This window comes from Theobroma cacao, chromosome 10, assembly GCF_053813885.1.
Source record: "Theobroma cacao isolate CCN51 chromosome 10, ASM5381388v1, whole genome shotgun sequence".
Lineage (NCBI taxonomy): Eukaryota > Viridiplantae > Streptophyta > Magnoliopsida > Malvales > Malvaceae > Theobroma > Theobroma cacao.
Window position 1 is genome coordinate 7215508 of NC_142648.1, and position 15275 is coordinate 7230782.

Genomic DNA, 15275 nt, shown 5'->3' on the forward strand with positions numbered 1-15275 from the left:
TGGTAATATAATTATTGAGGAAGGTTATAGAAGGAAGCAATAAGGTTATAAATGACATTCAGAATGGATAATGTGATTACGTTAATGATTGTAATTTAAGCATGAATGGGGATTATTCAGTGATGTTATGACACTATGAGGTAATAGTTGGGCACAAATATAACCTAATGAAGTTAAATTATGGAATATGGGGAATATAAAATTTTGATTCAGTAAGGATTGCGAGAATAAAGTAAGGAGGAAGATGAGCTATTTTCGTAGTTAATTATATCGAAAGTTAATAAGATTACTGGAGTATAAGACAAAGAAGATAATTGGATAGGGATGACAATAAATTTGAGGAAAGTTGTAGATAGTAAGCAACTTATGTGTGGAGTGGTATATGTATCATGAATTTATTACACTGTATGAAAAAGATGTTTTGAGGTAGAATTTTATGAATGTTGATAAAAGTTAAAAGATGACATGAGATGAAAGTATTAATCTGGCTTAGTGTGTATGACAAGAAAATAGAAGGTACCTATACTTATGGAACTCATGATATATATCTAGAAGGGAAACCACTGGTTGAGAATGATTGATGTGGTGACTTTGAAAGCAGACAAATAACTTTGATGGGAAAATTTCTAATAGCTACAGTACTTCAGCATTGACTGTTCAACATTATACTGCTCCGAATACCTCACGCTTATGATGCATGAGTAAGATGGGAGTGACACGATAATGAGCTTACAAATTGAATTTTGGTTGTTGGTCATTGTGTTTTGTTATCTGGGAGTCTTAAATATTCTGGAGAATGTTTACCCAAATGAATTGAAAAACTTCTTTATTACCTTGTATATAGGCATATAATTAAAAGAAAAAAATTTGAAAGATTCTTGAGATGACTATATTGAGATGAGATACCAAGTAATGAAAGTGTGAAGGAAGAATTACGAGACTGGTATAGAAAATCAGTTTATATAGAATATCATTATGATAATTTGTAATATCTGTTTTGATACAGTAAAATGACAAGGGTTAGTAACAACATGAGGCTAATTGTGTGACACCCTGGAAACCTCTGAAGATGAGTTAAGGATTGAATGGATGAGTACGTATTTATATACCTTTAAGATTAAGTGTTTTAGGAATACATAAACATCTTTGAGAAGAGATTATAATCATACACAGCAAGTATGAAACGTAAAATTTTTGAGACTTGCTGAGAAGCCTAACGGCTAATCACAAGTTAAGGGATCACATGCTGTGAGACATAAGTTTAAGATAGATATTCCCAAGGAAATACTCAAGAGAAGTTCTACTCTGGATCTCATTAAAGCAAGCACTAAGTTATGTGATTATAAAAAGGAAGCTGTAAGCTGAGAGTGATATTAGTATTAATATTGAAAAATACTTGAGGAGAATCTAGTTTTAAGTTTTACAATTTCAAGTACAATTTATAAATTGGTTAAGGAAGAATGATGTTATGTTCATATGAAGGAGTGGAACAAAGGATGATAGAAGTTGACCTTGAAAATGAAGTCAGATAATGAAACTTTCCTAATATATTATGGAAATTGGAATTTGAAAATGCTTATGGCATACATGATTCAAATGGGTTCGAGTCTTAAGTGACAAATCAATATCGTAATGCAAGAAAGATACAACGTAATATAGAGGCATGAAAGATGATTAAGGACAAAAGGATGACTCTTAGGAATTGTGGTATTGCATGAGATGCAATGATCAAGTTAAGATAAATCTTTGAGGCATCAATAGGATTATAAAGCATACACGCATAATAGATTATAATTCAATGGAGATGACATTGTGATGAATGATATATAGTATAAGGAAACTCAAACATATGGTTGGAAATAATATGAATGATATGAAGTTATACACAAGTATAATAAGAAGGTTGACATGCACTATAAGAATTATTATATTGAAACTAGGATTGGGATACGGATGAATAAAGGGGGAATGTAGTCCAAAGCATGTGAACACATGGATTCCTATATATAAAGAGAGATGTTGACATTTGAAAATGCATGTATATATGTATATATGAAATTGATAATTTTACTAACTAAAGTGAAGAATGGTTCTCAGTAATTGGGAGATTTTGAAATAGTGTCCAGAGAAGTCAGTGAGCTAAAGTGTTAACGGACATGCAATGAACGATTAAAGTTATGAGTGACTTTGAAGGTAAACCTTGGATTGTTTAAGTTCTTAATGGAACTCTATCAAAGGAAGTGAATAGACCAGTATAAGATGGATGAATCAAGGTTGAGAAATTTGGTACGGAGCGAATTAATAAAATGATGATTAAGTATACATAAGTAAGTATGATATGTGATCAAAATCAGTATAATTGAGGTGAAGTTATGGTTCAAATTTAATAATGGTGATAAAGGCATGCTTAGTGTCTCGATATAAGAGATCATGGTTATGAAAAGTATTACTGATCCAGTTCCAAAGGATGATAATTGCCATAAATAAAGCATTTAATTGAACTGAAGGTGAACAAGGTGAATAAATTGAATGTCCCTATAGAAGGAACAAGGAGTAGGATCATAGAAGGAGATTGATAACGCAACATCAATGGGAATTCGAGGACGAATTCTATTTAAGTGGGGGAGATTGAAATACCCCATACTTTGATATGGTGATAAATAAAGTTGAGCGAATGCAAATTGAGGTCAATTAAAATGTTTAAAAGTGATAAGAGACGAAATGAGTAGTTTAGGATAAAATATTTCGCAAGTGAGAAAATAATAATAAAATAATAATAATTTTATCGGAGGAGAATTGCTGAGATAAAAGGCGATTCGGAAGTCAAGTGAGGCATAATAAGGTATTTCAGGTACTAAGGAGACAAGATAAAATTTTTAAAATATTAATATTTAGCCGGATGTCGAAATCAGTCATGAAGAAAGATCATATGGTTGATCCAAGTGGGGGAGAAGATGACAAGCTCGACTCTATAAAAATATTTGTCATGACATACATGTAATGGATAACATGTTTACATGCTAAGAGAGCCCCGAAAAAGAAAATTTACAAAAGTCGGTATTGTACCTAGAGGAACAATAAAGTTGATTTAAACCTTGAACTAGATCAAATAGAGAATTTACGATGAAATTAAGAATTTTAATGTCCCAGAATGGTTTAATATGGTAATTCGGAGTTCGAGGATCAATTTGGAGTCAAATCGAAATTTTCGCTATCTAGGGGCAAAATGGTCATTTGCCACCTAAGGACAAAATGGTAATTTTTAGAAAAGATTTTTGGCCCCATTTGACTTATTGGAGTAAGATTTCAGGTTTAGAAGTGAAAAATTTTAATTTCGGTATAATTTGGAGTAAAAGGGTAAAATGGTAATTTTACCACCCGAAATCAAAAATTTAATTTTTGAAAGGATTTTGATCAAATTTAATTATTTGGAGTGTGAAATGAGTATGAGGAGTTAAAATTATGCATTATGGCAAATTTTCAATTTTTGGGGTAAAAATGTAATTTTTGAAAAGTTCAGGGGCAAAAGTGTAATTTTGTAAAATTTGCTCCACCAAAACTTTGAAAAAATCTGGAAATTTCACGTAAGTCTTGGATAAGTCAAAAGGAATGCATGGTGAAAAAAAAAAGTAGGAGAAGTGGATGGTTAGAAAAAAAATGAATTAATAAAATATTCAAAATATGAATAAAATAATATTATTCATTAAACTAATAAAAAAAAGGCATAAAAAAAATCAGCCCATAACCCATTCTTCTTCTTCAACATTCGGCCAAGCAAGAAACAAGAGAGAGAAAGGAGAAAATAAAACCCTAGCCAAGAAATTTAAAAGGAAAATAGGTGGAAATTTAAAAATCAAGTGAAATTTTTACCCATTAGAGGTAAAAGCGTAATTTATAGTTCGAACTGATAAATTGGACCAAATTCACAGTCATTGAGGTATTGTGGATATAATTGGATAATTGAAATTGAAATGGATAGAATTAGAGTCGAATTGGGGATTTTAGGAATTTACACCGTGTATAGGCGAGTTAGGTCGGACACCGCAATTAAGCGATTGTCTAAACATTTCAAATCCTATCTAGTGCATACGCATGGATAAGAGCCTGAAATAATTTATGATAAATTGACACAATTTACTGAATTTTGTGTCATGGATTATGGATAGGTGGTGAGTCAATTATTTCGGGTAAGATACTGCACCCGAGGGTGGAAGATAGGAGTATTTCTACTCCTAATACTGTGAGTAAACTTATTATCGTCTTAATTATCTATAGTAGTTTTATACAATTGTGTGATTTTATAGAAAATGGGTTTAAATGGTAAATTGCTATGTTTTAAGAGAAATTGTGATTTTATAAATTTTCTGGAAAATCGAATATTGATTTTGGAAATAGAGTAATTGGAGACTGCCTACTTGTGTTGTAAATTTATTGTTTTAAATTGAATGGCTTATGACAATATATGAGCATGAATGATTAAACTGATTTTGGTGTCAGAATTATTTATATTGTGTATTCAGCCTTGAGAGGCTAGATTACGATAAATTGCCATGCCATGCTAGAATGAATTTTATTGAATTGGTGGAGTATATATTAATTATTTACTGCAGAGGGGGTTCCGTGTACCAGCCTATTAGAGAGGCACGGTAAACTCCATTATATTATTACCTCGAACAGAGAGGCGCGTAGAGTATCTCCTGAGGTAAAGCTTAGGGTTCACTTCACGCCAAACCACCACGTGAAGGGGAACTCAGCCAACGCTAAGGAACAGCTGTATTTTTCTCAAACTAAAAATATATTTTAAGTGTATACAAAATTTTAACAGCCTTGGCGGACTCGGTTGGATGCCCTGCGCAAGGTATCACCGAGTATGAGTTTTGGCACGAGCCAAAGTTTTAAGAAATTCATAAGCCAAGTTGATTACTCGATTTATATGGATTGATTTTATTTGGTTGAAATGAACTGAAAGGTAATGAAATTACGGTATGATGACTTATTTAAATTGTCTCCATTTACTCGGCTTTAGATACTTTAGATGGTATCTGTTTACTCACTGGGATTATAAAATCTCACCCCTTTTTCCTATACATTTTTCAGGCTCAGGACAGTTTGTAGATAGTCGAGTAGGACGAGAACTAAGCTCGAAACTGCATTATAGAAAGTAAGAGTTCAAAGTCTTACATCCTCTTGGTCAATTGGGGCCCACGTGTCATTGCAGATCAAAACTTATATTTTGGTTATCTGTATTTCTATTCATACAATTTTTACTTTACTTTCATGTGCGACAAATTATTTACGAATATTTCTATAAAAATTTATTTTTATGAGAAAATAGAATATTTTATTTATTATTTTTGAATAGCACTAGTTGTCAACAATTTGCTTTCAAATGAACGTTTTAGATACTTAATTGGTTTTAAATCATTAAATATATATTTTCTGCTTACCTACTACATTTTTAGCAAGTTTTGAGATTTTTGACGAAAAATTACGAAAATACCCCTGTGAGCCAGAAAATAATATTTTATTGTTCTTATTTGAAAATGACTTATGATTTTTTTGAAATGCGAGATTTAATAACTGTTGCTCACCAGGGAGATGCAAAATTTAATGCTAAGCCTTGCGGGGTTTCAATCGGCATTCGGGGTGAAGAATGTCTGTTGAGCCCTCGTGGCGGTTGTCACGGGCCCGATGAGGAGTTTCAGGTCGTGACATAATAACTGTCGCTCACCGGGGAGATGCGGAAGTTGATGCTAAGCCTTGCGGGGTTTCGATCGGCATTCGGGATAATGAGTGCTTATCGGGACGTCGCGGCGGTTGTAACGGGCTCGAAGGGAGTTCTGGGTCGTGACAAGCTTCCTAGCAAATGATGGCCTTAAGTACATGATCGCTATTGAAAAATCAACATGGCCTCTCTTTGCAACTATGTGTAGTGGAGTATCAGCAAATTCTGCATCATCATAGCGCCTCAAGACATCTGTATCTTCCCCAATACTGTTATACAATTCATCGATATCTCCTACTTCTGTAGCCCTTCTTAACCTTTCCATCGCCATAGGATTGACCGATAAGGATTCTTGAGAGTAGATTAAAAAAAGTTTGGTTTACTTAGAGTTAAACAAGGAAATGTGTGGCAAAGAGAAAGAGATAGGGAAAGGGTTCAGCTAATATGTATATTTATGTCACATATGGAATGTGTACATGTGTATATACACATTTAAATTACATTAGACTCCTTATTACCATGCACATTGAGATGTTCTGTTTTTTTCTCACTAGTTGCCTGGTATATTTTGATTTTTTGTCCCCTACTTCTTGTTGTCCTGTAGTTGAGCTGTTTTCGTTTGAAAAAATTGTGAGAAATGACCATTTTGATAACTTGATTTCAAAAATAACACTTAAAATTAAATTAATTGTTTTTAACAATATTTAACCATGACTTGACAAAAATACCATTGAAACCATTTTAAATAAATTAAACTATTTATCACAATTTCCTCATATTCATCTATGCTTTCGATTTCTCTCTCTCACCATCCAGTTATATCTAATTTTATTGATTTTTCTCTTCAGCATCTGTTTGTTGTGCTCTCAATTTTTCTCTCTTACGCTTTCAGAACGCCAAGTAATGGTTTTAATGTGCTTGCGATGGGTGGTCATTTGGGGAATTTGATTATTAAGTGTTTTGGATGAAATTAAAATGGTAGAAATGATTACAGATGTTTGAAATATCTTTTAATTGAATCAATTCGAGGCATAAACACCAATAAACTAAAGAATTTGAAATTTATAAACTTAGGGTTTTAAAGGAATTTTTTTTGATTTTTAGCCGAAACAGGTGCTTTAGATAAGGAAACTTGCATTTTGATTTAAGAAAACATGTTAAAAATACTTTAATCGGTGCCAAATCATAAAAAAAAAATAAAAAGAAATGAAGAGAGTTGAGAGGATTTGAAGTTATAGTTTGCAAGTAACAACAACATTTTAAGCATTAAATGTAACAAAATTTTTTCAAACATGGCGTATATCAACAATATTTTTTCAACATAATATGTAACAGCAATATTTTTTCAACATAACGTGTAACAGTAATATTTCTTTTCAACGTAACTTGTAATATGTTTTTGTGCATGGCGTGTAACAATAATATTTTTTTTTCAACATGTGTAATATTTCGTACTTTGATATTGTCATACCCGGTTCTATAAAATAATTACGACGTCATTTACATGCTCAATAGAATGTTTGCATATTTAGGAAGTTCGAGAAATCGTTAAAAGACGATATTGCCCCTAATGGTACCATTAAGTTGATTAAGCCTCAACTAGTTCAAATAGGAATTTTAAGGTGAAATTGAGAGTTTCATAGTCCAGAGATGACTCAAAATGGTAATTCGGAGTTCGAGGATCAATTTGGAGTCAAACAGGAATTTTCACTATCTAGGGGCAAAATGGTCATTTGTCACTTAGGGACAAAATGAAAAATTTTAGAAAAGATTTTTTTTGGCCCCATTTGACTTATTGGAGTATGATTTGAGGTTTAGAAGTGAAAAAATTTAATTTCGGTATAAATTGAAGTATAAGGGTGAAATGGTAATTTTGCCACCTCAGGGGCAAAACGGTAATTTTGCACCCCCAGAGCATTTTTCCAGCACAAGGTCTTCACCCATCATCATTTTTGACCCTTGAATAATGTGTGGTGGAGATTTAAAGTTTAAAAGATAAGAATTTAAATAAATGGACCAATCATGGAATGCCATGTGGCAAGTTAAATTATTGTATTATTTAACTATAAAAATCAGCCCACACCACCATTTCTCTCTCATAAGGGTCTGGTTTGGCAAGAAAACAAAGGGGAAAAGAAGAACAAACCCTAGGTGGAAAGAAATTCAAGAGAAAAGTGTGGATTTTCAAGAAAATCAAGTGAAAAAAGGTAAAATTTCTTGATTTTAGTTTATGAACTATTTTTCTTATACATTTTCTCTTAATTTCCATGGTTGAAAAGCATGCTTTCATGGTGAATTCATGGCTGGTCAAAATGGGTATGGAGAGAGACTGATCTTGGATTAGTTTGATTTTTAGGTATGTTAGTGTTTTTAGGTGATTAATAATGTGTAGCATGAAAACAAGTGAAGAAAACCACCAAAGGTTTGGTGTCCATCAATAGCCGAATTCTCTAAGTGAATAATGAGAAAGAATGAGATGTTATTCTAGGTGATTTGATTAAGAAATAATAGTTTTTGGTGTAGGAATTAATGAATTATGGAGAGAAAATTAGTAGGAAAAATCACGGAGTTAGTGTACCACTGTTAGCCGAAAGTTCCAAGAAGAAAAGTGAAGATAAATTTTTCCTAATTGTGTGTTAATTAGTTTGTATTTGGTGAATTGAGAGATTGGAAAAGAAATGGAGCAAGTTGGAGTGAAATTGGATGCATTGGCCAATTTATCGGATGAAAAATCGACTTAGGCTAATACCAGATCTAGATGGCTACCGGTGCATTTTTTTCATTTCAATCATGCATATATATATTAAGCCTGAAATAGCTTATGACTGTTAGACACAATTTAATTGGAATTTGTTTCATGGATTATGACTGCCATGACCCCGAACTCCCCATCGAGCCCATGACAACCGCCGCGAGGCCTTGACAGACATTCTTCACCCCGAATGCCGATTGAAACCCCGCAAGGCTTAGCATCAACTTTCGCATCTCTCCGGTGAGCAACAGTTATTAAATCTCACATTTCAAAAAAATCATAAGTCATTTTCAAATAAGAACAATAAAATATTATTTTTTTTGCTCACAGGGTATTTTCGTAATTTTTCATCAAAAATCTCAAAACTTGCTAAAAATGTAGTAGGTAAGCAGAAAATATATATTTAATGATTTAAAAACAAATTAAGTATCTAAAACGTTCATTTGAAAGCAAATTGTTGACAACTAGTACTATTCAAAAATAATAAATAAAATATTCTATTTTCTCATAAAATAAATTTTTATAGAAATATTCGTAAATAATTTTTCGCACATGAAAGTAAAGTAAAAATTATATGAATAGAAATACAGATAACCAAAATATAAGTTTTGATCTGCAATGACACGTGGGCTCCAATTGACCAAGAGGATGTAAGACTGTGAACTCTTACTTTCTATAATGTAGTTCCGAGCTTAGTTCTTGTCCTACTCGACTATCTACAAACTGTCCTGAGCCTGAAAAATGTATAGGAAGAAGGGGTGAGATTTTATAATCTCAGTGAGTAAACAGATACCATCTAAAGTATCTAAAGCCGAGTAAATGGAGACAATTAAAATAAGTCATCATACTGTAATTTCATTACCTTTCAGTTCATTTCAACCAAATAAAATCAATCCATATAAATCAAGTAATCAACTTGGCTTATAAATTTCTTAAAACTTTGGCTCATGCCAAAACTCATACTCAGTGATACCTTGCGCAGGGCATCCAACCGAGTCCGCCAAGGCTGTTAAAATTTCATATACAGTTAAAATATATTTTTAGTTTGAGAAAAATACAGTCGTTCCTTGGCGTTGCTTGAGTTCCCCTTCACGTGGTGGTTTAGCGTGAAGTGAACCCTAAGCTTTACCCAAGGAGATCCCCTATGCGCCTCTCCGTCCGAGGTAATAATATAATGGAGTTTACCGTGCCCCTCTAATAGGCTGGTCCACAGAACCCCCTCTGCAGTAAATAACTAATATATAATCCACCAATCAATAAAATTCATTCTAGCATGACATGGCAATTTATCGCAACCTAGCCTCTCAAGGTTGAATACACAGTATAAATAATTATAACACCAAAATCAGTTTAGCCATTCATGCTCATTTATTGTTATAAGCCATTCAATTCAAAATCATAAATTTGCAACACAAACTAGCAGTCTCCAATTACTCTATTTTCAAAACCAATATTCGATTTTTCAGAAAATTTATAAAATCATTTTATAAAATTACAATTTCTCTTAAAACATAGCAATTTACCATTTAAACCCATTTTCCATAAAATCACACAGTTGTATAAAACTACTCTAGATAATTAAGATGATAATAAGTTTACTCACAGTATTAGGAGTAGAAATACTCCTATCTTCCTCCCTCGGGTGCAGTCTCTTACCCCGAAACAATTGACTCACCATTTATCCATAATCTATGACACAAAATTCAATAAATTGTGTCAATTTATCATAAATTATTTTAGGCTCTTATCCATGCGTATGCACTAGATAGGATTTGAAATGTTTAGACAATCGCTTAATTGCGGTGTCTGACCTAACTCGCCTATACACGGTGTAAAGTCTTAAAATCTCCAATTCGACTCCAATTCCATCCATTTCAATTTCAATTACCCAATTATATCCACAATACCTCAATGACTATGAATTTGGTCTAATTTATCAGTCCGGACTATAAATTACGCTTTTACCCCTAGTGGGTAAAAATTTCAATTTATTGCACCGAAAATTCCTGTCAAGCCCGATCTTATAAAATACTTTCCATGTCATTCATATGATTGACAATATCCTTGCATACTTGGAAAGCCCTGAAAGAAAAATCGTTAAAAGACGACAATGTACCAAATGGTACAATTAAGTTAATTTAAGTCTCGAACTAGATCAAATAGAGAATTTAAAATGAAATTAAGAATATTAAAGTCCCAGAATGGTTTAATATGGTGATTTGGAGTTCGAGGATCAATTTGAAGTCAAACTAGAATTTTTACTGTCTAGGGGCAAAATGGTCATTTGCCACCCAAGGACACAATGGGAATTTTTAGAAAAGAATTTTTTTTAGCCCCATTTGACTTATTGGAGTATGATTTGAGTATTGGAGTATAATTTGAGGGTTTGGTAGTGAAAAAGTTTAATTCCAGTGATTTCTAGAGTGTAGGGGCAAAATCGTAATTTTGCCACTCGCGGACAAAATTTGAGATTTTGAGAGAATTTAGATCAAATTTGACAAATTGGAGAATGGTATGAGTATAAGGGATGAAAAATATGTCTATAGGCAATTTTTCAATTTTTGGGGCAAAAATGTAATTTTTGACTTTTACGGGGGTAAAAGTGTAAATTTCAAAAATTACTCCACCAAGACTTTGGATAAGTCTGAGAATTTTACCTAAGCTATGGATATTTGGGACAAGTGTATGGTGAAAATTTGGAAACAAATGGATGGCTAGAATTTAAGGAATTAATAAAACATTAAAAAAATGAATAAAATAATATTATATTATTTTAGCCTTTAAAAAGGTAAAAATTCCGGAATTCTCATCTTCTTCAGCTGTCCAAACCAGGGGAGAAAAGGGAAAAAAAAAAAACAAGAATCCTACCTGAAAATTTTGGAGAAAATCGAGAGAAATCAAGAAATCAAGCATTAAAAAGGTAAATTTCATTGATTTTCCTTGTGATTTTCACTACCCATGCATTTTTTTCTCGTTTCCATGCAAAATTAGAAAGTGGGTATGGACACCCATGCTGGCCAAACCTCCATGGATGAGTTTTGAGCTTGATTTTTGGTTGATTTTAATTGAATTAAGTGATTTTAGTTAAGTTATATTGAAATATAGCAAAAATAAGCTAGAAATATAATTTTCTCCCATTGAAACCCATTATGCTGAATTTTCTAGGGGAATATTGGCTGCTGATCTTGATGGTTATTTGAGGAATTATGATGAATAATGATGAATTATGAGCCTAGAAAAATAATGGAAATTTTCGGAGCAAAAATACAAATTTTTACCCACTAGTGGTATTTTCGTAATTTGTTATCGAGACTGATAATTTGCACCACACTGAGGGACATTAAGTCAATTTGGGTGCAATTGAGGTGTAGAAACTGAAAAAAATTAATTTGGAGTTTAAACGGACGCGTATATCAATTTATCGGGTAAAAGACCGAAATAGGCTAACACCGCATTTAGGCAAAAATTTAGACATTTTTGCATTCCATATCAAGCATTAGTAGTCTAAATTAGTTTAATTTCAATTTAGTACCAATGTGGTGAATTTCTCGATTTTGTACTATGTCAAGGTGGTGAGTCCTCTGATAAAGGCAAGGGAATTGCACCCGAGGACCAATAGTCTGAGTATTTCGAAAATCCTCACTCTAGACACGGTGAGTAACCTTACCATCATTTTAATTATCTAAAGTATGTTTTTATTCGGTTTTGGTGAATTTTATGAAAATGAGTTCAAATGGTAAATTTTTATGTTTTGTAAACAAAATGAGTTTAAATGAAAATATTTTATAAATTGTCTTGAAACGAAATAACGATTTTGAAAATAGAGTAATTGGAGACCACTGATATGTTGTAAATTTAAAATTGAATTAATGGCTTATGTTATTGTATTGGCATGACTGGCTGGGCTATGTTTTTATGAATTATATGAATTGCTTTATTTTACCCTTGCAGGCTGGGTAGTAATATATTAGCCCTGTCATGCTGTCAAAATTTTATTGTATGGTGGGTTTGACCTGCTGCAGTGGGCTGGATTTTGTGGACTAGCCTATTAGAGGGGCACGGAATCCTGTTATATTTTTACCTCGGTTGGAGAGGCGAGTAGGGTAACTCCTGAGGTATAACTTTTAGAGTTCACTTCACGCCAAACCACCACGTGAAAGGGAACTCGGCCAACGTCAAGGAATGGCTATGTTTTCAAAATAAAAACATGACTTTCTAATAGCCTTGGCGGACTCAGTTGGGATAGCCCTCGGCCAAGGTATCCCAAATAACTGAGTATGATAATAATTTTTGGCATGAGCCAAGTTTTTTAAGAAATTCATAAGCCATACTGATTACTTGCTTTAAATAAATTGATTTCATTTGGTTGAAATAAGTTGAAAGATGATAAATTACAGTTTGATGAAATGTTTTAATAGTCTCCTTTTACTCGACTTTAGATATTTTGAGTGATGTTTGTTTACTCACTGGGATTTTATAATCTCACCACTCTCATTTCCACCCATTTCAGGTTCAGAATAGATTGTAGATAACTGATATCGGCAAGGATTACAGTTGAACTTGCCACATCCAAAGACTGTAGGTTCATTTCTTTTGATACTTTTGATCATTCGTGGGCCCACGTGTCACTGTAAATTAAATTCTATACTTTGGTTATCTGTATTACGGTATGTAAGAATTTATTTTTCTTTTACGCTATAAAAAATTATTTATGCAGTGTTCTTAAAATATCGTTTTATGTGAAAATTGAATATTTTATTGAATATTTTTATTTTATTATAACAGTCATAATTCCATTTTAAACGAATGTTTTAGACATCCAAAATTATTTTTGATTAAGAAATATGTGTTTTCCACTTACATACTATATTTTTAGATGATTTTTGAGATTTTTGGGATAAATGACAAAAATACCCCTGTGAGACGAAAATTAATATTTCATTTGTTTAAGTTGGAAACAGTTTAAAATCTTTTAAAATGTGGTATTTGGAAACAGTTACCCACAGGGGAAATGAGAAGCTGATATTAAAGCCTTGCGGGGTCTCGGTTGACATTCCGGGTAATGAATGTAAATTGAGACGTCGCGGCGGTTGTCACGGGCTCGATGGGAGTTCCGGGTCGTGACAATTAAGTTGGTATCAGAGCTGTTGGTTTGAAAGATTAGAGTTTTGGGTTTAAAGTTATTTTAAAGCTGTTTTAAAAATTTACAGTGTCAGTGTGGCCCCGAGTTAAGTTAGGTTAGGTTGAATAAAATACATGCATAAGCATATAGAGCCTGAGGTTGCCTAAACTCACTTTGTTCCCTATTATAGATTATTATGTCTCCTCGACGCGAACAACCACCTTTCACTAGATCAGCTGGAAGGGGAAGAGGTCGTTTCCAACGTCGTCAGTTAGGTGCAATAGAGGAGGAATTGACTGCATCCACCATTCGGGCAGCACCTGCTGCTGAACAAACCAAGACTCCTCCACATCCTCCACCTCCTCTACCACTTACTAGTATTCCTGCTATGCCTCTTGAGGCAGTTCAGGCATTAGCAGCCTTCTTTACTGCTATTGCTGGCCAGGCTCAAGCTGGTCAAGCTCTTCCTACAGTTCCTCTGGCTGCTCCTTCAGTACCACCATCCCCACCTCCTGTCCCACCACCAGTGCTGGATGTTTCTGATTCTAAGAAGCTTAAAGAGGCTAGGCAACATAGTTGTGTTTCTTTTATGGGTGAGTCGGACGCAACCGTGGCTAAAGAGGTGGTGCGAATGGCTTTAAGAGCCGAGAAGCTTGCGAATGAAAATAAGAGTCTGCGAGCTGAGTTAGCAAAAAGGAGAAATCTAAGTGTATCTTCTAGTCAGCCACCAAACAGGGGCAAAAACTCCTCTGTTTCAGGAAGTTCACGTAGATGCAGAAATTGTGGGAATTATCATGTTGGGCCGTGCAGAGGGCCTGCACGATGTTTTCATTGTGATCAACTGGGTCACATTAGGAGAGATTGTCCACAGTTAGGACGGGCTACGGTAGCTGCTCCATCTCCACCAGCTCATACGGATATACAGAGGAGAGATTCCTCTGGATTGCAACCGAGACAGGGATGATTTTGACATACCACCAAGGGTAGATTAAATAAGTTGAAATTAGTGCTCTAATAAAGTACGTATGATAGAAAGCTAGTTTGTAAGTTGTAGTTTTCATGATCATGAAATATATAAAGATTATCAATATATGGACATACATTTGGAGTTGTAATTTACAAGTTTGAAGTATTTAAGATATGATTAAATGGAATTAGCATTAGTTAGGGTACGTAAATCTTTTAATTAATTTCTATGGAGTATCCATGATAGTAGAATGGAGGAACATCGTGCAGTGATGCTATATGGTGAAATCACTATACAATATGGAAAGGGTATTTTCGAGTGGGATTTATTGACTGATGATAAGTGATGAGCAATTTGAGATACATGTAGCTATGAATAAATTTGGAGATCTTTGCTTAAACAAACTCGTATTAAATGTTATGGTAAAGATATATGAATGCTAGTGGCAAAAAAAATACGTTAAATCAATGTTTTGATTTCACACTTGTGATAGAAAGTTAGTCTTGCTAATTGTGGTATAGACTCGAAGGGAAGCCACACTATTGTGAATAATTGAGGTAGTAGCTTTAAAGGTGGAAGAGTTGCTAAGATAAAGTGAAATCAAATAGTTGCAACGCCACAGTACTGACTCTCAAACACTGTCGCGTTAAGAACCCCTAATGGCTAGCAAGCAAGAGCAAATTGAGAGTGGCATGAAGATGAAACTCAC

The 15275-nt window shown here is 33.5% G+C and overlaps 1 protein-coding gene across 1 annotated transcript; it reads left to right on the plus strand.

Annotated features, from left to right (window-relative positions):
- Nucleotides 1-12918: 12918 nt before the first annotated feature.
- On the plus strand, nt 12919-14982 carry LOC148760323 (uncharacterized). Its single transcript, XM_088802684.1, has 2 exons — nt 12919-13055; nt 13790-14982. Exon 2 carries the CDS (start codon nt 13796-13798, stop codon nt 14561-14563), a length of 768 nt encoding a protein of 255 aa, XP_088658810.1. The 5' UTR covers nt 12919-13055; nt 13790-13795; the 3' UTR covers nt 14564-14982.
- The last annotated feature ends 293 nt before the right edge of the window (nt 14983-15275 follow it).